General features: G+C 36.0%; 1 protein-coding gene and 1 long non-coding RNA gene across 15 annotated transcripts in view; one reads left to right on the plus strand and one right to left on the minus strand.

Annotated features, from left to right (window-relative positions):
• MYBPC1 (myosin binding protein C1) overlaps positions 1-24,922 on the plus strand; it is a 97,946-nt gene that overhangs the window by 51,753 nt on the left and 21,271 nt on the right. For all 12 annotated transcript variants that reach the window (XM_063614308.1, XM_063614310.1, XM_063614309.1 and 9 more), the window contains 10 exons: positions 225-349; positions 1,502-1,607; positions 2,715-2,881; positions 4,669-4,831; positions 6,132-6,238; positions 6,569-6,702; positions 19,405-19,564; positions 20,889-20,993; positions 22,093-22,281; positions 23,163-23,297. In XM_063614308.1, coding sequence (XP_063470378.1) covers positions 225-349; positions 1,502-1,607; positions 2,715-2,881; positions 4,669-4,831; positions 6,132-6,238; positions 6,569-6,702; positions 19,405-19,564; positions 20,889-20,993; positions 22,093-22,281; positions 23,163-23,297 — 1,391 coding nt within the window. The remainder of the gene's footprint in view (positions 1-224; positions 350-1,501; positions 1,608-2,714; positions 2,882-4,668; positions 4,832-6,131; positions 6,239-6,568; positions 6,703-19,404; positions 19,565-20,888; positions 20,994-22,092; positions 22,282-23,162; positions 23,298-24,922) is intronic.
• LOC129459845 (uncharacterized) lies at positions 187-24,262 on the minus strand. Of its 3 annotated transcripts, XR_008650086.2 has the most exons (5): positions 20,467-20,532; positions 19,447-19,701; positions 15,297-15,434; positions 4,254-4,483; positions 187-490 (listed from the first exon to the last, which is right to left on the minus strand). It is a non-coding gene; the product is annotated as an uncharacterized lncRNA (long non-coding RNA). The 3 variants fall into 3 exon arrangements; XR_010114923.1 differs by lacking the exons at positions 4,254-4,483; positions 15,297-15,434; positions 20,467-20,532 and adding an exon at positions 24,023-24,262; XR_010114922.1 differs by lacking the exons at positions 4,254-4,483; positions 15,297-15,434.

Genomic DNA, 24,922 nt, shown 5'->3' on the forward strand with positions numbered 1-24,922 from the left:
GAGGATCACTTGAGCCCAGGAGGTCGAGGCTCCAATTAGCTATGTTTGCACCACTGCACTCCTGCCTGTGCAACAGAGCAAGACCCTGTCTCAAAAAAAAAAAAAAAAAAAATAGATCCTTGACTTTCAAACATTACCAAATTATAAACCAAATTTGCTGGCAGTAAAGAAAAGAATAAAATCACATTCACAGACTCTGTTTATTTTCCTCCTATTCAAAACAGGTACATCTTTGAACACAAAGGATGCCAGAGAATCCTGTTTATCAATAACTGTCAGATGACAGATGATTCGGAGTATTATGTGACAGCCGGTGATGAGAAATGTTCCACTGAGCTCTTCGTACGAGGTAAAAATGGAATCTCTTATTGTGGTCACCAGGAGCTGTTGGCTTCTTCTCCCAGGGATAATGATCAAAGTGAAAGTAACTGAGGCTCCTCTACGCTGGCAGCTGTTATGGATCCTAACGAGTCTTCTGGTTTGTTGAAGACTAGAACAGCAGAGGGGAGGAAGAAAACCTGCTGAGTACAAATGCCTCATGTTTTGACTCAAGCCAAGCACTATTTTGCAAAAATAATTATTCTAGTTATAGCTTTGAAACCCAACAGATTTTACTGGATAATCCTTGTTTCACACACTCAGCTGATCACAAATAGGTTTCTCTTGAAACCAGCTTCATTAATAAGTGGTTGGCCCCAAGCACACTGAAAATTATCATTTACTAAGACATTGTGGAAATAGCTGGAGGGTGTGAATGAAGCCGTGTCTTCCTTATTTTCTTTATGAGGCCTTCTGATTACAGACAACTCTGAGATCTCTGTCATCCATCTGGAACTAGGATCAAAGATTTTAGTTTTATATATTCTCCTTCATCAGAAATGTCTAGCACTTAGTGTCTTCTTTGCTAAAAGAATAATATTTGATATATGTTTTGTTTGTTCTTGAGAACAATAATTGATTTGACTTGGAGAGTTATGAAAAAATTGGGAGAATTTACCCAGGGTTGCCTGCTATTTATTTTGCCAAGAACAAACATAAACAAAACAAAACAAAGCAAAAAAAACTCACAGATAGCCACAGTGGCTCATGTCTATAATACCAGCACTTTGGGAGGCCAAGGCACGTGATCACTTGAGATCAGGAGTTCAAGACCAGCCTGGCCAATGTGGTAAAATCTCATCTCTACTAAAAATGCAAAAATTAGTTGGGTGTAGTGGCATGCACCTGTAATCCCAGCTACTCAGGAGGCTAAGGCAGGAGAATTGCTTGAACCCAGGAGGTGGAGGTTGCATTGAGCCAAGATCATGCCACTGCACCCCAGCCTGGACAACAGAGTGAGACTCTGTCTCAAAACAAAAACCAAAATCTCACTTACTGTTATCACCATGTCAACCATAGATGTTGCTTTCTTACTGTTGATTTTTCATCTGTGAACGAATCAGGGCTCATGGGATATGCTTTGGATATTTAATGATTCTGATTTCCCCTTTTTGTACACTAGAGCCTCCAATTATGGTGACCAAACAGCTGGAAGATACAACTGCTTATTGTGGGGAGAGAGTGGAATTAGAATGTGAGGTGTCTGAAGATGATGCCAATGTAAAATGGTAAATAGCCTTAATGAAGTCTGTCCGTTTTTAATACACAAAAAAAATTGGACCTTCGTAGTTGATAGAACAGGAAGTACAAATAGCTTTTAAACCTTTGAAAAGAATCTCCACCTCATTTGTGTTAGTAGAGATGATAAATAAAAGTATACTAATATACTGGGGTTTTTCCACCCGTGAGACTGAAAAAAGAACCAGCGATCTACGTGGGCAAGCATGTAGGGAAGTGGGTACTTAATACTAAGTGGATGACTCAAGTTTACCCAAGTCTGTTTGACCCCAAAGCCTATGGATGCTCTTAACCTTTGTAGCAGGCTTCCTCTCACTATGCCATATTGGCAACTTACATGAAAAAACATATTTAGTGTTGACTGTAAGTAAGACTTCTTTAGATGTCTTCTAAGTGAGTTTACTAATGATGGTTGTGTTAATTCGGTTTTAGAAAAGTTTCTATTTGATTTCTATTTGCAATGATTTTTAAGTACATATTTATATGTATTTTTCATGTAACCCCTAGTCACTTTATTTTCATAGTACCTCAGGGGAAAAAAATTTAGACTGAGAATCACCAATTGCTTTTAGAAATAAGATCTTACTTGTTTTGCTCAGGTGGGGAGTGTTTTCTCAGGTTCCTTGTGAGTAATCTTACAATTAAAAACTAGAAATTTTAAATCTTAAAATGAAACGTTATGTTGAAAGGTACAGTAAATTACACAGCAGGATTTGTAGTAATTGGTACAGTGTAGATTGTTCATTCTAATAGAGAATCATAGTTATCTTTAAAATGCTTTAAATGATATTCTTACTAGTGTGCTTCAAGAGCCTACATGTGGGTAATATCCACTCTTAGCAGTTGCACCTGATTCATCTTGAGTGAGAATAGGTGGCTCGTGTTCTTTTAACACAATTTTGTAGACAATATTTGTTACATTATGAATCTACTGATGGATACAGAGATTGATTTGTACATTTTTTAATTCAACAAATAGTTCTTGTGTGTCTCATATCTTCCAGAAATTCTTCAGGATATTGCAATAAGCAAGATCGACAAGGTATTTTTCCTGAAGGATCTTTTATAAACCTTTTTAATATTTTATTTTAATTCAGGTTTAAGAATGGTGAAGAGATTATCCCTGGCCCAAAATCAAGATACCGAATTAGAGTTGAGGGTAAAAAACACATCTTGATCATAGAGGGAGCAACAAAGGCTGATTCTGCAGAATATTCAGTAATGACAACAGGAGGACAATCATCTGCTAAACTTACTGTTGACTGTAAGTAAGACTTCTTTAGATGTCTTCTAAGTGGGCTTACTAATGATGGTCGTGTTAATTCAGTTTTAGAAAAGTTTCTATTTGATTTCTATTTGCAATGATTTTTATGTACATAAAATGGATTTCATTCTAGCTAAGTGTCTATGTCAGATCAATCAGGGTCTTTGAGGAAGGAACCACAACTCAATTTAATAGTAGAGCACCAATATTAGGAAGGAAGTATAAAAATCACCTGCCAGAAAAGTTATAATTCCAAGACTGTAAAAATAGGGGATAAATACTTAGATATGATGTCATATCCTGATAATGTTAGCTAGCTATTCATCAAATAAACATTCAACACTCTGCAATTACATTTGGCATGAGAAGAAAATAATTCAAACCAAAAGGGCTCAATTGAGAAGATTGTAAGAGCTAATTTGCTAGTAGGTTTCAGCGGCTTGAGAGAATTAATGTACTTCCCTCATTGCCCTCTACTGCTAGTCAGTTAGCAATGGCAGAATCTCTCCCAATTTGCCATAAAAATTAAAACAGCAAGTATCTCAAGATGATGTCACAAACAGAGCAGAAATCTTACTTCCGTATTTATTGCTTAGTCCAGTTGCAGTTCATATAGTCATTGAATTATTCAGGATCAATCCCAATACATTCCTTATGCTTTATGGAACTGCGGCCATTTTAGTTTAACATCAAGAAATCTTTCAGCCATAGACAGATCCTTATCTGATATTTGTATCCATTTAAAGCAATTACAATCCATTCTGCTATGATGTAACATGTGCATTTCCAAAAATAATTACGCTATGCAAAGTCATGCAATAAAAACCATGGGGTTTGTAGGGGAAATGGGATTATGGGTATGACACTCAAGAATTTTGCTGGTTTATTAGTCCGTTCTCATGCTGCTAATAAAGACATACCCAAGACTGGGTAATTTATAAAGGAAAAAGGTTCAATTGACTCACAGTTCCGCATGGCTGGGGAGACCTCAGGAAACTTACAATCATGGCAGAAGGGAATGCAAATATGTCCTTCTTCACATGATGGCAGTAAGGAGAAGTGCCAAGCAAAATGGCAAAAGTCGCTTATAAAACTGTCAGATCTCATGAGAACAGCAGCATGCGGGTAACCGCCCCCATGATTCAATTACCTCCCACCAGGTCCCTCCCATGACATGTGAGGATTATAGGAACTACAATTCAAGATGAGATTTGGGTAAGGGCACAGCCAAACCACATCAGTCAGTGACATATTTTTTAAAATATAAGAATCTAATAAAAAGTAGTAGCACAGTTTTACACATGCTAAATGGTTAATAAATATTATAATAAATATGGCACTTAACGTTGAAAAAGACCTGAGATTTGCTTACAGAAGCAATGCTGGAAGTGTTGTGGCTTGTGAACTGTTGTGAAGCAGTAGAAAGAGGATTATTCAAAATCTGATGAGTAGTAGTGACCTCAGATATAAATGGGTGTGGCTTATATCACATGGATGAACTGAGGTAGCTGATAAATGTTTGAGGTGTGAGTCTGCAGATTTTGTGCATTCCTTGCTGGGTCATTTCAGGTGGATGCAATTTTCTGCATTCACCTAGTTTCTCTAAGGAATGAAATTGTACATAATCAAATGTGAAATTATCCTCTAATATATTAATTGCATTGGTAGAACTTCTCACTTTCAAAACAAACATTGTAGTAGAGCTCACTATACCATTGTGAAATGCCACCATCTTGGCCTGTTGGGAGTTTGGGCTTGGCGTTTGTGATGGTCTATCATTTCCACAGTGAAACCTCTGAAGGTTTTGACACCTCTGACTGATCAGACTGTAAATCTTGGAAAAGAAATCTGCCTGAAGTGTGAAATCTCTGAAAACATACCAGGAAAATGGACTAAAAATGGCCTACCTGTTCAGGAAAGTGACCGTCTAAAGGTGGTTCACAAGGGAAGGTAAGTGAGCCAGGTGACCTGCAAGTGAGGTTTGGTCCCATTTCTATTTTCTCCATTTTCTAAATTACATATTTGGTGAGGATATTTGAAGGGTAGCCATAGGGAGATCATCTATTCCTGATTCTTTGCTTCCAACTAGCAAGGTGTGATTTCTCTGTTGTATAGCATGTCCTATTCATAATTCTGTATCTGTACCTCACACTATGGTAACCTCACACTGTGGTACTTTGTCTATTCAAAATCCATTGACTTTTTCCATCTAAACATGAAGTTAGAGGCCAGGCACCATGGCTCATGCCTGTAATCCCAACACTTTGGGAGGCCGAGGCAGACAGATCAATTGAGCTCAGGAGTTCAAGAGTTCCTGGGCTACATGGCAAAACCTCGTCTCTACAAAAAACACAAAAATTAGCCAGCCGTGGTGGCATGCACCTGTAATCCCAACTACTTGGGCGGTGGGAGGATGGCTTGAGCCCAGTAGGGAGAGGTTGAAGTGAGCTGAGATCACACCACTGCATTTCAGCCTGGGAAACAGAATGAGAGACCCTGTCTCTAAAATAAATAATAAACATGAAGTTAGAGGAAAAATGCTGAATTCTAATTGAGTACCTGATCAAATGGATTAACCGTCTCTAACCAATAAGTGTCACAATGCCTTCCCACAAATATTTATTTGTGTAGGGGGCATAATATCCTAGAATCTGGCAAGGATCTAAGGCAAGAGTTTAACTTTGAATTCATGGGCTTTTAGGATATCATAAATGAACTTTAGGAAGCCCCATAACTCCTGTGAAATTGTGAGAAAATTCTGTGTATATAAAAATACATACTTTTTACACAGAAAGGATTCATAGTGTCCATTAGATATTCACTGGTTTGTGACCCCAATAAAGTTAAGAGCTATTGTTCTTAGGGTTTGGGATATAAAGCCAAAATCAAGATTATTCTTGGCATCTCTTGAATCTTAAAGTATAGCATTATTGATATGTTCTATTTTAGCCTTTTTAAAGCTATGAGATGAAAAAAAGAATAATGGACTCTGCATATACAATAAGCAGATTCTATTTGTGGAGATAATTCCATATAGTCCAAAATAAAGATTTAATTTGAATCAATAAGTAGGATAATAAAGGCTTCTCATCCTCTCTCTCTCTCTCTCTCTCTTTCTCTCTCTCTCCCTCTCCCTCTCTTTCCTGCACCAAAGAAGTTAATCAGATAAAGGCCAAGTGTCTTTTCAGTTTGGGTCATATATAGACTAGATCTTTGCAGTCTTAGAAATACATTTTCCTTGTTTCCTTAGGATCCACAAGTTAGTGATAGCCAATGCCCTCACTGAAGATGAAGGTGATTATGTATTTGCACCGGATGCCTACAATATTACTCTGCCTGCCAAAGTTCATGTTATTGGTGAGTAGATAAAATAAGTCATTGCATAGTTGTGTTCTTTTTTGTTTGCTTTTGCTTACCATGGAATTATAATATATCCAAAACTAACTGACATTTAAGGAAAAATACATCAATTGGTATTAATCATCAATCAGAAAGATTGGTGACTTATACCAACACCTTACAATAAAATGGTTTTGCAAGGTGCCAGGCACCAACTATCTTGACTCCTCTTATATTCTGTTTGATCAGATAAAATATTGGTTACTACCATCATACTAGCCAAACATTAGTGCAGATATTCACACAGAAATGACTGTCTGATAACAAACACTATGCTTAATATTCTAGATCCTCCTAAGATCATCCTGGATGGTCTTGATGCTGACAATACAGTGACAGTGATTGCAGGAAACAAGCTTCGTCTTGAGATCCCCATCAGCGGAGAACCACCTCCTAAAGCCATGTGGAGCCGGGCAGATAAGGTTTGTTTTATGCTTGCACACACTCACATGCACACACACATATGCATACACACTGCCTACCCCACCCCTTGCCCTCCATTATTCAGATGAAGGGAGAAAACGAATAAATGTACAGCAGGACAGTAAAGATGTAATTCCTTTGAAAAAGAAAGATAACCGATTTTCAGGCAAATATGATCATCATTAATTTACTTCTCATATTTCTATTATGTAGCAAAGCAAGTTTTGATGCACAGTGAACAAAGCCTCATTTTTATTCTAATGGAAATTGGGGGGATGAAAAAGAAAATGAATTATTAAATAAATAAATGAACAAAGTCACTTTGGATAGTAATAAGTACAAGAAGATAATAAAAGAGAATGATACAATAGCAAGTAACTGCATAGTCAATGGCAGCCTCTGTGAAGAACAAGGAACCCATTATGTGAAGATCAAAGAGAAGACATTTCCATATGGAGGCAATTACAAGTGCAAAGGCCAAGGGGAGAGAATGAGCCTGATGTGTTGGAGGAACAGAAGGAAAGCCAGCATGGCTAGGGCAAAGTGAATGACGGGGAGAAATACAAGTGAGGGTGAAGTGGTAGAGTAGTGCCAGCTCAACTGTGACTCCGTGGCTTTCTACAAAAATAAAAGCAAAAAAAAAAAAAAAAATTTACATTTAAAAAGAAGACATGAGGCTGGGCATGGTGGCTCATGCCTATAATCCCAACTTTGGGAGGCTGGGGCAGGCAGACCACCTGAAGCCAGGAGTTCCAGACCAGCCTGAGCCTACATGGAGAAACCCCATCTCTACTAAAAATACAAAAAAATTAGCCACATATGGTGGCAGCATGCCTCTAATTCTAGCTACTCGGGAGGCTGAGGCACAGGAATAGCTTGAACCCGGGAGGCAGAGGTTGCAGTGAGCTGAGATCGCGCCAATGTACTCCAGCTGGGCGACAGAGCAAGACTGTATCTCAGAACAAATTTTTTTAATGTTAAAAATAAGATTAAATAATAAAAAGCAGAATGAGACTTCTACTTTCAACCAGAATTGAGTAACAGGAGCCAGATTTACCTACTCACTTGAAATAACCCCCAAAATAGACAAAATTATATAACCCCCAAAACAGACAAAATAGACAAAATATATGAACAATGGGTTTCAAGACATTGGATATCAGATCGTGAAAGATAGTGACTATGAAATATGATAAACAAATGAAGTGAGCCCTATAATCACCACAAGCTTATTGCCATAAAAGAGTATCCAGGCAGTGGCACAAGGAAGAAAAACCTGGAGAGAACCCAGTGGACTCCGTAAGTTTAGGACTCCCATTGTACAAGGAGACCAAGGCAGCTAGAGTTCGTAGGATACATACTATTTTTTTATTTTTATTTTATTTTAATAAAATAAAATAATTTAATAATTTAATAAAATTTAATAATTTAATAAAATAATACCGGAGGAGAGAGCTGCACAGAGAGTCCCCCTGGAGCTCTGCAGAGGATCACGCTCAAATATTCGGCAAAGATCAGTGCACATTTATGAGGAAACTACCCAAGATTCAAGAAAGGAACATATGAAAGGATTAAAGAGAAGTGGATTGGCACTCACACAAGGCCAATAGTAGTGCCTGTTCCCCCTAGCTAGACGTGAAAACCTCATCATTCACAGTACATTGAGTAGAGTACTCAGGAAAGCCTTGCCTTGGTTGCAGAAATAATTAACCCTAGACTGAGCACTGTCATGGACCCACCTAATAAGTCATAAAAACAAGCCTAAAAGATTCAATTTCCAAATAATTTAATTGCATTTCAAAACAAAGCTCAAGATTCATATAGGAATACAAAAATATCAAGCACCCAACATGACAAAATTAGCAATATCCTGCCATCCAGTCAAACATTATGGTGGAGAAATAAGCAGGAAAACACAGCTCAAAATGAGGAGAAAGTCAGCTACAGCCAACTCAGATCTCACATGTGAATTAGATTTAGCAGTTGAGCATATGAAAATAGTTATTTTAACTGTATTCCATATGTTCAAAAAGTTAGGTGGAGAAATGTTAAGCTCTCCATTTAAATTAAATTTAGGAGAAATTTAATAAAATAAAAATAAATTTAAGAGAAAGTTAAGTGAAAAAAGTGAAATGAAATGGAAAATATAAAAAGATCCAAATCTAATCACCTACAGATGAAAGCAATAAAACGTCTCAGATAAAAAATATGTAGATGGAATGAATGGCTAATTAGACATTGAAGGTGAATTTGAAGACATAGCAATAGAAATGATCCAAAATGAAACACAAGAGAAAAAGTCCAAAAAGATTGAAAGAATCAGTTAGACTTCCAATTTTCATTCGGGCATGTAATCAGCTTAGAAGTTTCCACTCTATCCTAACAAGTAAAAAGCTGGACAAACTGAAAAACTAGCAACTCCTCTTACATATGTCAGAGAAGTGAGGATACAGGGCAAACTGCTGAAATGTGAGAGTGGAGTGACACATTGAAAGTGTTCAGGGTGAAAGCCCACCAACCTAGAATTCTGTACCCTCTGAAATTATCTTTCAAAAGTGAGGGAGAAATAAAGACTTTCTCAGACAAACGAAAATTTAGGGAATTTGTTGCCAATGGATCTGTCTTGCAAAAAATGTTAAAAGATGTTCTTCAGAAAAAAGGAAAACAATATAGGTCAGAAACTCAGATCTACATGAAGAAAGAAAGAGTATAAAATAATGAATAAGTGAAGGTAAAATAAACTTTATTTTTCATTTTTCCTACTCTCAGTTGATCTAACAAATAATATTTTGTTCAAAATGATAAAAGCAACAATGTATTCAATTAGGTATGCTTATAAGGCTATATTTATGTATTTTATATATAAGTGAAATGAAAGAAAGCAATAATACAAAAAATGGGAGAGAGGAATTAGGGACATTTCATTATTTTAAAGTACGTGCACTACTTGTGAACCACTGTAGTGTTGTTTGAAAGTGGAGTTGGGTTAATTGTAAATATATATTGTAAACTAGGGAAACCACTTTAAAAAGTTTAAAAAAGAGGAAGTAAAATTATTATGCTAATAAAAGAGAGAAAATGAAATCATATAGAATGCTTAATTAAAACCACAAAAGGCAGAAAAAAATGTAGAAGACAATAATAGGAACAAAGAAGAAGGGCAACCAATAGAAAATAATAACAAATATGACAGATATTGATCCAGCTATACCAATATTTACTTTAAATGTCAATGGTCCAAATATACAAATTAGAAGCCCAAGATTGTCAGAGTAGAGCAAAAACATGACCCAAAGATATGTTGACTGTAAGAAACCCAGTTTAAATATAAAGTTGCATCCCTTAAAGTATAGGGATAGAGAGAGACATACTGTGCTAAGACTAAACAAAAGAAAGTATGAGTAACCATATTAACTTCAGGCAATGCAGACTACAATGTGAAGAAATTTATCTGGAATACAAATGAGCATTACATAATGATAAATGGGTCAATACTCCAAGAAGGCCTAATAATCCTTAACATGTATACACGTAACAACAGAGCCTCAAAATATATGAGACAAAAACTGATAGAATGGCAATGAAAAGTAGATGTATTCACTATTATAGTTGGAGACTTTGACATCCCTCTATCAGAAATGGGCACATTCAGCAGACAGAAAATCAGTAAGGACATAGCTGAACTCAACAGCACTATCAATCAATTGTATGTAAATAACATCTATAGATTACTTCATCCAATAGCAGCAGATTACACATTCTTTTCAAGCACACATAGCATATTCACCAAAATAGAACATATTCTAGGCCATAAAAACACCTTAACAAATTTTAAAAATAGAAGTCATGTAATATCTGCTCTCAGGGACAATGGAATTAAACTAAAAATAAATAAATTACAGAAGTGAAACTAAACAACAATACATAACAGAAAAATAGCTGAAAATCCCTCAAATTCCTGAGGATTAGACAACACACTTCAAAGAAGAAATCTTAAAAGAAAATTTAAAATATATTGAATTAAATGAAAATGAAAATACAACATATCAAAATGTTTAGGTTGCAGCAAAAGCAATGCTTAAAGGGAAATTAATGGCAATGATTGCATATATTTAAAAATAAGAAAGACCTAAAACCAGTAATCAAAATTTACATGTTAGAAAACAAGAGAAAGAAGAGTAAATTAAATTCAAAGTAAGCAGATAAAAGACATGATATAAATTAGTGCAGAAATAAATGAAATTGAAAACTGGAAATTAATAGAGAAATTAACAAAAGCTGGTTCTTTGTAAGTATCAATAAAATGTATAACCCTCTAGCCAGGCTAAGTAGGAAAAGAAGAGTCAAGGCTAATTAACAGAAACGAAAGAGGGACATTACTACAAATCCCATGAACATTAAAAAGATAGTTAAGGAATATTATGAACAACTCTATGCCCACAAATTTCACAACCTAGTTGAAATGGACCAACTCCTTGAAAGATACAGTCTTCTAAAACTCACACAAGAAGAAATGGGCAATCGGAAAAGGATTACCTCTATTAAACAAATCGAATCAATAATTAATAACCTTACAAAACAGAAAGCAACAGGCCCCAATGGGTTTGTTGGTAAATTCTACCAAACATTTAGAAAAGAATTTGTGCCTTAATCTCTTTCAGAATACTTCCTAATTCAATCTATGAAGTCAGTTTTATCCTAATATCAAAACCAGAAAATTTCAGACCAATATCTCTCATAAATGTAGATACAAAAATTCTAATAAAACATTAGCAAATCAAACCCAACAATGTATGAAAAGAATCATACACCAGGACCAAGTGGAACTTATTCTAGGTATGCAATGCTGGCTCAAAATTTGAAAATCAATTAATGTAATCCACCACATCAGCAGGCTAAAGGAGAAAAGTAACATGATTTTATCAATAGATGCAGAAAGAATCTTTGACAAAATGCGTGAAGAAAACTCTCAGCAAAATAGAAATAGAGGGAAATTTATTCAATCTGATAAAAAAAAATCTACCAAAAAAAAAAAAAAAAAACCCAACAGCTAAAGTTATACTTAACAGTGAGAAACTTGACGCTTTCCTACCAAGATCAGAAATAAGGCAAGAGTGTCCTCCTGTCGCCACTGCTTTTTAACATTTTACTGGAAGGCTTAGCTAATGCAATAAAAGAAAAAAGGGTATACAAATTGGGAAAGAAGAAATAAAATGGTGTTTGTTCACAGATGACATGGTTGTCTGTGTAGAAGATATAAAAGAATTGATACAAAAACTCCTGAAACTAATAATTTATAGCAAAGTTGCAGGATAATACAATGTTCCCATACAAAAGCCAATTGTTTTCCTTTATACCAGCAGTAAACAAGTGGAATATAAAATTAAAAACATGTTACCATTTATATTCATACCCCCCAAAAGGAAATACTTAGGTATAAATCTAATCGGTACAAAATCTATATGAGAAAAACTATGAAACTCTGATGAAAGAAAGCAAAGAAAAAATAAATAAATGAAGAGATACTCCATGTTCATGGATAGGAAGATGCAATATTGTCAAGGTGTCCCAACTTAATCTAGAGATTCATTGCAATTCCAATCAAAATCCAAGCATGTTATTTTGTGGACATGAACAAACTGATTCTGAATTTTATGTGGAGTGACAAAACACCCAGAATAGCCAACTCAATATTGAAGGATAAGAACAAACTCAGAAGACTGATAATACCCAATTTCATGACTTACTATAAAGCTTTCATAATTGAGACAGCATGGTATTGACAAAAGAACATAAAAATTGATCAATGGAACAGAATACAAGAAATAGACCCAAATAAATATAGTCAACTGGTCTTTGACAAAGTAGCAAAGGTAATACAATGAAGCAAAGATAGTGCTTTCAACAAATGGTGCTGGAACAACTGACAATGAATGCAAACACAGACTTTATACCCTTCACAAAAATTAACTCAAAATGGATCATATACCTAAATGTAAAATGTAAAACTATAAAACTCCTGGAACATAACATAGGTGAAAACCTAGATGACCTTAATTATGGTGATGATCCTTTAGATACAACACTAAAGGCACAATTAGTGGAAAATACATTTGATAGGCTGGAATTCATTAAAATTAAAAACATCTGCTCTGCAGAAGACAGTGTCAAGACCATGAGAAGACAACCCATAGTAGACTTGGAGAAAATAGCTACAGAAGACACATCTGATAAAGAATTGTTATATAAATATACAAACAACTCTTAAAACTCAACAATAAGAAAATGAACAACTTGATTAAAAAATGGGCAAAGACCTTGAAAAACACTTCTCACCAAAGAAGATATATAGATGATGAGTAAGCATATGAAAAGATGTTCAATATCATATGTTATTAGCGTATTACAAATTAAAACAACAATGTCATTTACGCATTAGAATGGCCAAAATTCAAAACACCAAGAACATGAAATGCTTGGAAGGATGTGGAGCAACAGGAACTCTCATTCATTGCGGGTGGGAATGCAAAATGGCACAGCTGTTTTGGGAGACAGTTTGACAGTTTATTACAAAACTAAACACACTCTGACCATACAATTCAGCAATTGTGCTCCTTGGTATTTACTCAGATGAGGTGAAAACTTATGCCCCCACAAAACCCTGCACACAAGTGTTTATGGCAACTTTTTTCATAATTGCCAAAATCTAGAAGCAACCAAGATATCCTTCAGTAGGTGAATGAATACATAAACTGCACTACATCCAGACAATGGAATATTATTCAGCACTAAAAAGCAATAAGCTACTAGGCCAAGAAAGACATGAAAGAGCCTTAAACACATATTACTAAGTGAAAGAAGCCTGTCAGAAAAGGTTCCATACTGCCTAATTCCAGCTATGTGACATTCTGGAGAAAGAAAAATTATGGAGGCAGTAAAAAGATGAGTGGTTGCCAGGGGCTAGGGAGAAGAGAGGGATGAACAGGTGAAGCACAGAGGATTTTTAGGGCAGTGAAACTATTGTGTATGATACTGTAATTGTGCATACATGTCATACATTTACCAAAACCCATAGAATGTGCAATGCCAAAAGTGAACTCTAATGGAAACTGTGAACTTTGGGTGATAATAATGTGTCAACATGGGTTCATCAATTGTAACAAATGTACCACTATGGTGCAGGATGTTAATAGTGGGAGAGGTTGTGCATGTGTGGGGACATGTGATAGATGGAAACTCTCTATACTTTCCACTCAATTTTGTTGTAAACCTAAAATTGCTCTAAAAAATAAAGTTTATTAATGAAAACAAAAAAATGTTGAAGAAGGAGTATTTCCTCCTCTTCCATTTTCTGGGAACAAAAAAGAGTATCATTGAGCTATGGAGAACTTCAAGCAGTCAAATATATGTCCCCAAAGACAGGACAGAACTGGAGTTCCCCAAGGAGAAGGAAAAAAAATATTTAATTAACAATGGCCACAAAGTTTCCAAATTTGGTAAAAACTATGAACTTAGAGATGCAAGAAGCTCAATAAACCCTAACCACAAGAAGCATTAAGAAAACTACATCAAGACCCATCACAATCAAACTGTTCAAAACCAGTGATGAAGAAAAATATTAAAAGCAGAGAAAAACGTCACATTAAATAAAGAGAAGCAAAGACAAGGATGGCAGCATATTTCCTGGGAAGCATGGCAAGTGAGAAAATAGAAGCAACATCTTTAAAGTACTGAAAAAAAAACCTGTCAACCTAGGATTCTATACTCAATAGAAATAAATTTAAAAAATGAAAGCAAAGTAAATTATTTTCAGATATAAAAGAACTGAGAGAATTCATCACCAGCTGACCTGCACTATAAGAAATGTTAACGGGAATCCTTAAAGTTAGAAGGAAAGTGATGTCAGCTGGAAATATTTTCACAAAGGAACAAAGAGCACCAGAAATAGTAACTACATGGATCAGTATGGAAGATTTTTTCTTAATATTTAAGTATCTTAAAAAGAAAACTGTTTAAACAAAAATTATGACAATGCATTATAGGGTTTATAACATAAGTATACATGAAATTTATGACAACAAATATACAAGTTCAGTAGGGAAGAAATAGAAGTAAGAATTAGTAAAGGTAAAAATGGAACTGTACTACTATAAATTTATTCTACAGATACATCTTGACTTATGACGGAGTTGCACCAGGTAAACCCATAGTAAGTTGAAAATATCGTTAAGTTGAAAAGCAGCTGGGTGCCCTGGCTCACACCTGTAATCCCAGCACTTTGGGAGGCAGAAGTGGGCAGATTACCTGAGGCCAGGAGTTCAAGACCAGCCTGGCCAACATGGTGAAACCCTGTCTCTACCAAAAATACAAAAAATTAGCCAGGTGTGGTGGTGCACATCTGTAGTCCCAGCTACTTGGGAGGCTGAAGTGGGAGAATTCTTGAACCCGGGAGGAGGAGGTTGCAGTGAGCCACCGCAGCCTAAGTGACAAAGCAAGGCCTTGTCTCAAAAAGAAAAAAAAGGCATTTAATACACCTAACCTACTGAACATCATAGCTTAGCCTAGCCCACCTAAACATGCTCAGAATACTTACATTAGCCTACAGTTGGACAAATCGTCTGGCAACACAGTACACTGTGGAGATCAGTCATGATTATATGGTTAACTGGGAGCTGAGGCTCGCTGCTGCCACCCACTATCACAAGAGAGTATCATACTGCATATCGCTAGCCTGGAAAAAGATCAATATTCAGAATTCAAAGTATGATTTCTGCTGAATGCATATCGCTTTCACACCATCATAAAGTTGAAAAATTGTATGTTAAAACCATTGTAAGTCAGGGACAGTTTGTAATATACATGAAGTGTTATATCACTTGTAGGTAGATTGTGAAAAGTTAAAGAGGTTTGCTATAAACCCTAAAGAAGCCACTAAAATAATAAAACAAAGAGTTATAGCTGATAAATCAACAAAGGAAATAAAATGGAATCATAAAAATATTTAACCCAAAAGAAGGCAGAAAAAGAGGCACAAAGAACAGATGGGACAAGCTGAAAATAAATAGCAAAAAGATCAAATTGTAAGGAGAAATCGAGGAATTTAAGATTTCAATACTCTTCTTTCAATAGTTAATAGAACAAAAAGACAGAAAATCAGTAAGGTTTAGAAGACTTGAACAATACTACCAACCATTTCGAACTGATTGACATTTATAGAACTCTCCATTGCACAAAGCAAAATGAGCATTATTTTAAACCGCACATGGAACATTTAACAAGATAGACCATATTCTGGACAATAAATAATTCTCAATAAATATTAAAGGATTCAAGTCATGCAAGGTATGTTTTCTGACCACAATGGAATTAATTAGAAATCAATAATAGATATCTGGAAAAATTCCCAAATATTTGGAACCTGAACAACATATGTCTAAGTAATTCATGGATCAAAGACATCATATGGTAAATTAGAAAATGTTTATGGCTGGGTGCAGTGGCTCATGCCTGTAGTCCCAGCACTTTGGGAGGCTGAAGTAGGCTGATCACTAGAGGTCAGGAGTTCAAGACCAGCGTGGCCAACATGGTGAAACCCCGTCTCTACTCAAAATACAAAAAAATTAGCCAGACATTGTGGCATGTGCCTCTAATCCCAGCTACTCAGGAGGCTGAGGCAGGAGAATTGCTTGAACCCAGGAGGTGGAGGTTGCAATGAGCTGCGATCACACCACTGCTCTCTAGCCTGGGCAACAGAGCAAGACTCCATCTCAAAAACAAAAAAGAAAATATTTGTGAACACGTCACATATTAGACTTGTGGAATACTACTAAATCAGTACTGAATTTTCCTATAACAATTAAAGAAAAGAAATTTGTAATTAAAAACATATCACAAAGAAAATTTCAGGTCTAGATGACTTTACTAGACAGTTCTAACAAACATTTAGCAAGAAACAATACCAAATTCTACACAAACTCTTCCCCAAAATTGAAGAAGAGAGAATAAGAATATTTACCATCTCATTCTTTAAGGCCAGTATTACCCTTACAGTAAAACCAGACAAAGACATTCCAGGATAAGGAAACTACAAACCAATATCATCCATGAACATGGATTTAAAAGTTCTAAACAAAATTTAGCAAACCAAATCCAACAATATATAAAAAGAATAATATATAATATATCATGACAAAGTAGGGTTTATCTCAGGAATCCAAAAGTTGGTTTAATATTTGAAAATCAATTAATATGTCATCATATTAACAAGTAGGAAAAAATACAGCCCTCTCAATAGACACAGCAAAAACATTTGGCAAAATCCAGGATCCATTCCTAATATAAATCTCTCAACAAACTAGGAAGTAAAAAGACCCTCCTCAACGTGATAAAAGACATCCATGAAAATTTTATAACTATTATCCCACTTAATAGTGCAAAAGTGAATGCTTTTCCTCTAAGATCAGAAAGGAGAGAGATATGTCCACTCTCACTACTTCTATGCAACATCATAGTTGAGCTTCTAGCCAGAGCAACCAGACAAGAAAAAGAAATAAAAGACATCCATATTCGAAAGGAAGAAGTAAAACTGTCTTTATTGCAGATGACATGGTTACCAATGTAAAAAATGCAATGTAATCAACAACAATAAAAAAACTCCCAGGGCAAATGTTCATAATAGCATTATTTGTAAGATCCAAAAGCTGAAAACAACTCAAATGTCCATCAACAGGTGAATGGATAAACAAATTGTAATATATTCATACAATGGACTACTGCTCAGCAATAAAAGGAAATACTGATATACACAAAAACATGGATGAATCTTAAAATAATTATGCTAAGTGAAAGAAGGTATACTTAAAAAGTATTTTTAATGTCATTTTTAAAAAACACTTTAAAAATGACAATATCAAGTTCTGACAAGGATATGGAACAATGAAATGTATATACATCACTTTTCCAAAGTGGATGTAACAGCAAAATGGTACATCCTTTTTGGAAAATAGTTTGGTGGTTTTTTATAAAGTTAAATATGTTCTTACTGTACAATTCTATGGTGCTATGTCTAGTCATTCACCCAAGAAAAATGAAGACATGTCCACACAAAAACCTGTATATGAATGTTTTTAGCAGCTTTGTTCATAATTGTCAAAACCCAGAAACAACCCAAAAGTCCAATTGTACAAACACACAGTTGGTACATACCTGAACTAACTACACATGGAATATACAATGGAATACTACTCAGCAATAAAGAGGAATGTACTAGTTATATGTGCAGCAACAAGGAAAGATCTAAAAAGTATCATGCTAAGAAAAAAGCCAAAGGCAAAAGGCTACATACTGTTGGATTCCAGTTATATGGCATTTGAGAAAAAGGAAACGAAGGACAGATATTAGACCAGTGGATCCAGGGAGCAGGGTGTAGGGTGTAGTTTAATTGCCAAGGAGCTTGGAGCCACGGTTGAAGGTGATGGAAATGGTTTATATCTTGACTGTGGTAGTAATTATACAATTACATAAATTTGTCAAAATTCATAGAACTATATTTCTAAAAATTGTGAATTTTGCTCTATGTAAATCACAGTGTACAAGCAAGCCAACAAAACAAAATATAGAAAACTGAATATGATAGTGTAACATGACCCTATATAAAATTTTTTTCTCACATTAAAAAGAAAGGAGATGGATTAGCTTTGGGAGTGATAAAAACAAAAAATAAATAAAAACAAAAGAGAACATCTATTAAAATCTTACATTAGAATTTGGCTGATATGAGAAATTTTATTCTATTACAAAATGGAAGAATTAGAGAATTATTTCAGGTATTCTTACTGTGATCACTATCTTAGGTTATTGAAGACTTACGAGTCCTAATACAGACACAAAAGAGTAGAGAGTTTACCTAGTATTTAGTGGCAAATAACCAGATTCTAAATTACTTTGACCTTTTCTGTTTTTCCTCTTTGTATATTGGCTATTGATTGTCTTATAGAAGATACAACCTGGGAATCAGAAAAATGTAATCCTGCTTTAAATTTCAGGTTTAAGAAAGAAGAAAAAAAGTGAAAAAATAGAAGAAGAAAATAAAAGAAAGAAAATATAATAGGCTCAACCTCGCTCTGTCTTTACTTTGGGAATTAGATGTTCATTCTTTTGTGTTTTTACTAGAAGAAGAAAATGGAAAATTGGCCTTGCAGCCTTCTTCAATCCTTTTCAGTATTTTAAAATTTTCCAAACATCTAAGAAAATGAACAAATCATTATTTCGTTTCTGATAGGAGTTTGAGGGTTTCTAATTTCATACACAGGGACTCCTCTCCTAGAATGACATTTCTGCACTTGTATTTTTAGTCCTCCAATTTTCTCTTGGAAAAGTTGGTGGCTAGTGGGCTTTGGGATCAAATCCCAATTCTGCTACTTCCTACCTGTGTGACCTTGAGCAAGATAAGTCTCAGTTTCTTTATGTGTAAGATGGTATAATAATACCTTGTCATTAGAGTTGAGGGAGAATTAAACTGAGAAAACATATAATAGGCATGAACACTATATAGTTATACTATATAGTCCACCAAATACACTATATAATCTATACACTATACACTCTATAGTCTGCTGCTGAATTGCTCAATTTATAAGAGACTCTGAAGTAGCCCTTGTTATTGTGTAAATCATGCCACATTTTGTTTCTCCACTTCTTAGGCTATTATGGAAGGCAGTGGCCGGATAAGGACAGAATCTTACCCTGACAGCAGCACTCTGGTCATTGATGTAGCTGAAAGAGATGACTCTGGTGTTTACCACATCAATCTGAAAAACGAAGCTGGAGAGGCACATGCAAGCATCAAGGTTAAAGTTGTGGGTAAGTCCTCTAAATAAACACACTTCTAGAATCAAGCTGACATGTCAAGATTCAGAGTAGACTTTCCTTCTTTGTCCTTTCCTTCCATTTCCTTCCTTTGTCTTTCCTTTGACTTCTTTTTTTTCTTGCCTAGAGGACTTATCATTGGAGGAAGAATAGCTAAGGTCAGCCATTTGGGGTTGCTGGTCATTAGCTCTCCAAAGTCATATTCCCTTTTGGTGCCCTTTAAACATCACTGAAACACAATTGCTAAATAACTTCCCACATCACAATCATTACAGAGGGATAAGATCTGCCTTGGTCCTTAGACAACTACCTAAGCGCATTTTTCCTAAGCCCAAAACTGAATAAAATGAGTCTGGTAGATTACTACTGTTCCAAGGTCTGATGCTCTCCTCTTCTTACTTTAGTTTCTCCTTAAATGACATATTTCAAATTGACCAAAAACTAAGGTCACTTTTATCAGACACCGAATTATACTTATAAGATATTGTGACTTGCCATTTTTGACTTGGATTGCTACAAGCCAACATCTTGAGTCTTGTAAAACTCCTTGATTCAGTTCTGCGGAAGTTCACTTTGTAGTTAAAAACAACAACCACAGCAACTATATTCAACATTTAGACAATAATTTCTTGGTTAACATTTTCAAGGTAAGGAATGAGAGTCTTGGGTTTCATATGGGGCTTATTCTGTAATGTTGGGACACTGGTTTAAGGGATTTGGAGACATCATTATTTTTACTTGGGGCAAGGGATGGGCTCATCTTCCCTTATCCCATATTGAGCACAAATTTTTGCCCAAATTAGTTACTAACTTGTATTAGTCTGTTTTCACGTTGCTGATAAAGGCCTACTAGAGACTGGGTAATTTGTAAAGAAAAAGAGGTTTAATGGACTCACAGTTCCTTGTAGCTGGAAAGGCCTCACAATCATGGTGGAAGGTAAAAGCCATGTCTTACATGGCAGCAGACGAGAGAGAGAGTGAGAACCAAGCCAAAGGGGTTTCCCCTTACAGAACCCTCAGATCCCTTGAGACTTACACACTACCACGAGAACAGTGTATAGGAAATTGCCCCTATGATTCAATTCTCTCCCACCAGGTCCCTCCCACAACATGTGGGAATTACAGGAGCTACAATTCAAGATGAGATTTGGATGGGGACACAGCCAAACCATATCATAAGCATAATTCAATAAACATGGAAAAGTACTCAGAAATAACAGTTTCAATGATTATCACCAAGAAACATATTTTCCTGTTAACTGTTTTTTTCTACTCCCCCTTCCTTATTTTACTTTATCCTATTTTTTGTCTGCCACAGACTTCCCTGATCCTCCAGTGGCACCGACTGTGACAGAGGTGGGAGATGACTGGTGTATCATGAACTGGGAGCCTCCTGCCTACGATGGAGGCTCTCCAATCCTAGGTAACTGCATGTTGGTTAGTCTGTGTAACTGCCAGTACAGTTGTGTCCTCTTTATACATCTTCATACAGAGCACATTTTAAAATATTGCATTTAGAAGAAAACCTATTTTACTGTGACTTTATGCACTCAAAATGAAATATATATGTTGAGATGCTCTGTAATTACTTGAGATTTAAATAGCTCTGATGAATATCATCTGATTGCTGGTTTTTTTTGTTTGACGTTTATACACACTAATTTTGAAGCAACTATAAGCCCAACTTCCACCATCCTAGCCAGTGAATGTCTGATTGTACATGATTTTGTCTATGAAGAAATTTCTTTTAGAATTAAATAATTAGGCTGAGCATTGTGGCTCATACCTGTAATCCCAGCATTTTGAGGGGCCTAGGCTGGTGGATCACTTGAAGCCAGGAATTCGAGACCAGTCTCGCCAACATGGTAAAACTCCACCTCTATTAAAAATACAAAAATTAGCCGGGCGTGGTGGTGCACACCTGTGGTCCCAGCTACTCACTACTTAGGAGGCTGAGGTGGGAGGATCACTTGGGCCCAGGGGCGTGGAGGTTGCAGTGAGCCAAGATCACACCACTGCACTCCAGCCTGTGCAACAGAGTGAGACTCTGTCTCAAAAAAAAAAAAAGAAACAAAGAAAGAAAAGCAAAAATATTTAAATGCTTAGAAGCATTTGCTTCCCCTATGCCATGAGAATTTTTTCTCTTTGCTAATGGTGAGACTCACGAAACTGGTCATTTCCCCCTCCTTATCTTCCTTGTTGGGACTCAGAGTCAACTACATTGCCTCTGATTATATTGTTCACCTACAGTGACTAAGTTGCTATGGCTGACTTATCTGTGATCCATTTTTCTTCTCTTTGTAGTATAATTTTAATTTCTTAGTCCCATTATTTTCATCTATATTTTATATTAATATTTCTATTCTCTTGGAATAAGGTAGGTTAAAAATATTTACATACATGTATGACTATTTCACATAGATTGATGACAAAATGCAAAATTTTAAGGACTTCTAATATCTGACAAAGTTTAATTTCAGAGACCAAGGAAAAACCTTAGTTTTCATTTTGCATACCTGCAGGATATTTTATTGAGAGGAAGAAGAAACAAAGCTCCAGGTGGATGAGGCTGAATTTTGATCTCTGCAAAGAAACAACTTTTGAGCCCAAGAAGATGATTGAAGGTGTGGCCTATGAGGTCCGCATCTTTGCAGTCAATGCCATTGGCATCTCCAAGCCCAGTATGCCCTCCAGGCCTTTTGTTCCTTTGGGTAAGTCAAGAGAGATGAGTCTTTGTCATCAGAATCATTGCCCCAGAGTATGACTGCTTTCTTTCTGATCCCTAACTGGAACAGGCCTGGACGCTTCTTAGAGTTGTAGGTGGGCAGGAGCTTGAAACAGTTAGGGCCAATTTTATGTCTAAGAAATTAAAAAGTGGGTTTGGTCAAGTTGAATAACTTCAAAATATAGGCCCTGGAATTCATTACCATAATTCCAGTGCCAACTGTGGGTGGCTCTGGTTGCCATTCCCCACTGAAAACATGTTGCTGAGTCCATGGACATATGAGTACTTTCCATTTGCCCTTCTGAAGGTATTAACCTATTAATATAACCCAGCTTAGTGTAAACAACTATCACTGAAACAAATTGAGATCGGTTCAACAGGCTACACTTGGAAACTGGTTTCTTTGCTTTATGGTCACACCTTAAATGTTATCTATTAAATCAAAAAAGTTAGTTCAGTGAAGGCAAAAAAAAAAAAGACATCTCCATTATTTTATGGCAATGAGGTATTTTTTTCAATGGAAAAAAATGTAATACAAGAGTTTGCACTTGGAAATTAGAGAGCAATGGGAAAATTACTCTAGATCATTAGATCCCAAACCTTGCCTTCTTCAACTTCCTTGGGCCTCCCAGCTTCCCACACCAGCTTCTCAATTTGGAAAAAACACATGACAGCATTTCCAAAATTCTCACATTGATCAGCTCTTTGCTTGCACACATCCATGCTCAAGGTGTCTTCACTGAATTCCATTAAGATGTAGGGCTTTTGTGTCTATTTTTATTTGTATCCCCATTGATTTTACCACAGTTCTTGCACTGTAGCTGTGTAGTAAATAGTTTATTCTTTTCTGTCTCTTTTATCTTTAAGCTGTAACGAGCCCTCCTACTCTTCTGACTGTGGACTCTGTCACTGACACGACTGTCACGATGAGGTGGCGCCCCCCAGACCACATTGGTGCAGCAGGTTTAGATGGCTATGTGCTAGAGTATTGCTTTGAAGGAAGTAAGTACAACCAGTAGATAAAACGAATACTGTCATCAATAGGTGAGATATGTCCCTCCCCTTTCTTTTGTCTCTCTTTCTTGAGAACGCATCACCTTCCTACGAAAATAAGATCAAGCCAAATGTCATCCTTCTGAGATGTATACAAACTAAGTCCTTTTTTAGTCCTTGGTGCTTATAAATTGATATCTCAAAAATATCTTGGCTAGGCTGCCAGATTGGACACCATAATTGAACTAATACATGGGAGGAAGAGATTGTAACAAAACTTTGGGGACTTCCACTTCTTAAACTGGTGGAATTGAATTGCACCACAGCAATATAAAAGTCTAGTTATGATGAAGCCAGTTGGAAATTCTAAAACCTATACTTGGCCGAAGTGAGCTATCAAAAGAGTGACCTATTTTGGGTAATAAAGGGAGACTACATATTTGGCTAGTGATCATCACCTGCCTTCATCTAAAAATAAGATGAATTAAGAACCGCTCTTAGTTTTAAAGGAAGCAGCATTAAATCCTTGAGCATATAAGAAATAAGTTCAATATGTAGCAGTAACTTATCTCAGAAGTTGGGGATATAAAAATGTAATCAGTTTAATTTAGGAGGGGAAGAGAAACAAGGCCATAAATTTTTAAAATCACTGATAGAAATAATAGAAAAAGAAAAAATGACAGAAGAAAATATGGGCCAGAATTACCCGAAAACCAAAAGAATGTGAAACTTACCAAAATCCTGTTGTGTTTCTTGGTTTCTTATTTGCCATAACTGGAAAGGGATGACATTTGAAAATGGCTGTGGACTTGGGTTCCATTCTAGATGATGGTAGGTAAACAATCTCCCAGGAAACTTGTTCAAATTCCACAAACAGTAGCCCAAGACTTCACCTCCAAGAAAACTCTTTGGACACCAAACTTTAACATAGATCCTCCAAATGAAGGAAGGAGGTTACGAAGCACATTTGGGAAATCAGGAATGTGAACACAAATGCACCTCCCCTGGAGGAAACTCACTATGGAGAAGAAACTTCCTATGAAGAGAAAACTGCTGAAAAAGAAATCCCAGGTGCCCGGATTGGGGCACCTGTGGAAATGCTCACCTCTGTTCTGGAGGGAAGAAGAGGAGAAGGACAATGAAGTATCCTGACACCCCTCAATCCCTCTTGTGCCTACTCCACACACGGAGTCCTATGATTGGTTTCTTCAGGATTTAAAAAGCCACTAACCAAAAGCAGTGGAAACATCAGAAACTTCCCAGGGTTAACCCAGTAAGGGAAAGGGATAGTGTCACTAATGCAACAAGTAAATTCTTGAGCACTTCAGTTTATTCCTCTTCCATCCTCCTGCCCCCGTTTAAAAAAATCATGAGCACTCCATTCTGTTTTGTTGTATTGTCCAGCCAGCAGAATATCCCAATCTTATGTGTGATGTGGCCTTTGAGCATAAACCTTTTGTGTATGTATGAATCGAGCAAATTCTTTACTCTTTTCTTTCTGATAGGTTTAAAAAGTAAGAAGATACAGCAAAATGATAGATGGCTGTCATTTTGACGTTACCCACCTTAGATAAAATACAACGAAGTGTATTTTACAAAATTTTGCGTGTGGTCTGTGTAGATACATATGTATA

This window comes from Symphalangus syndactylus, chromosome 13 (assembly GCF_028878055.3).
Source record: "Symphalangus syndactylus isolate Jambi chromosome 13, NHGRI_mSymSyn1-v2.1_pri, whole genome shotgun sequence".
Lineage (NCBI taxonomy): Eukaryota > Metazoa > Chordata > Mammalia > Primates > Hylobatidae > Symphalangus > Symphalangus syndactylus.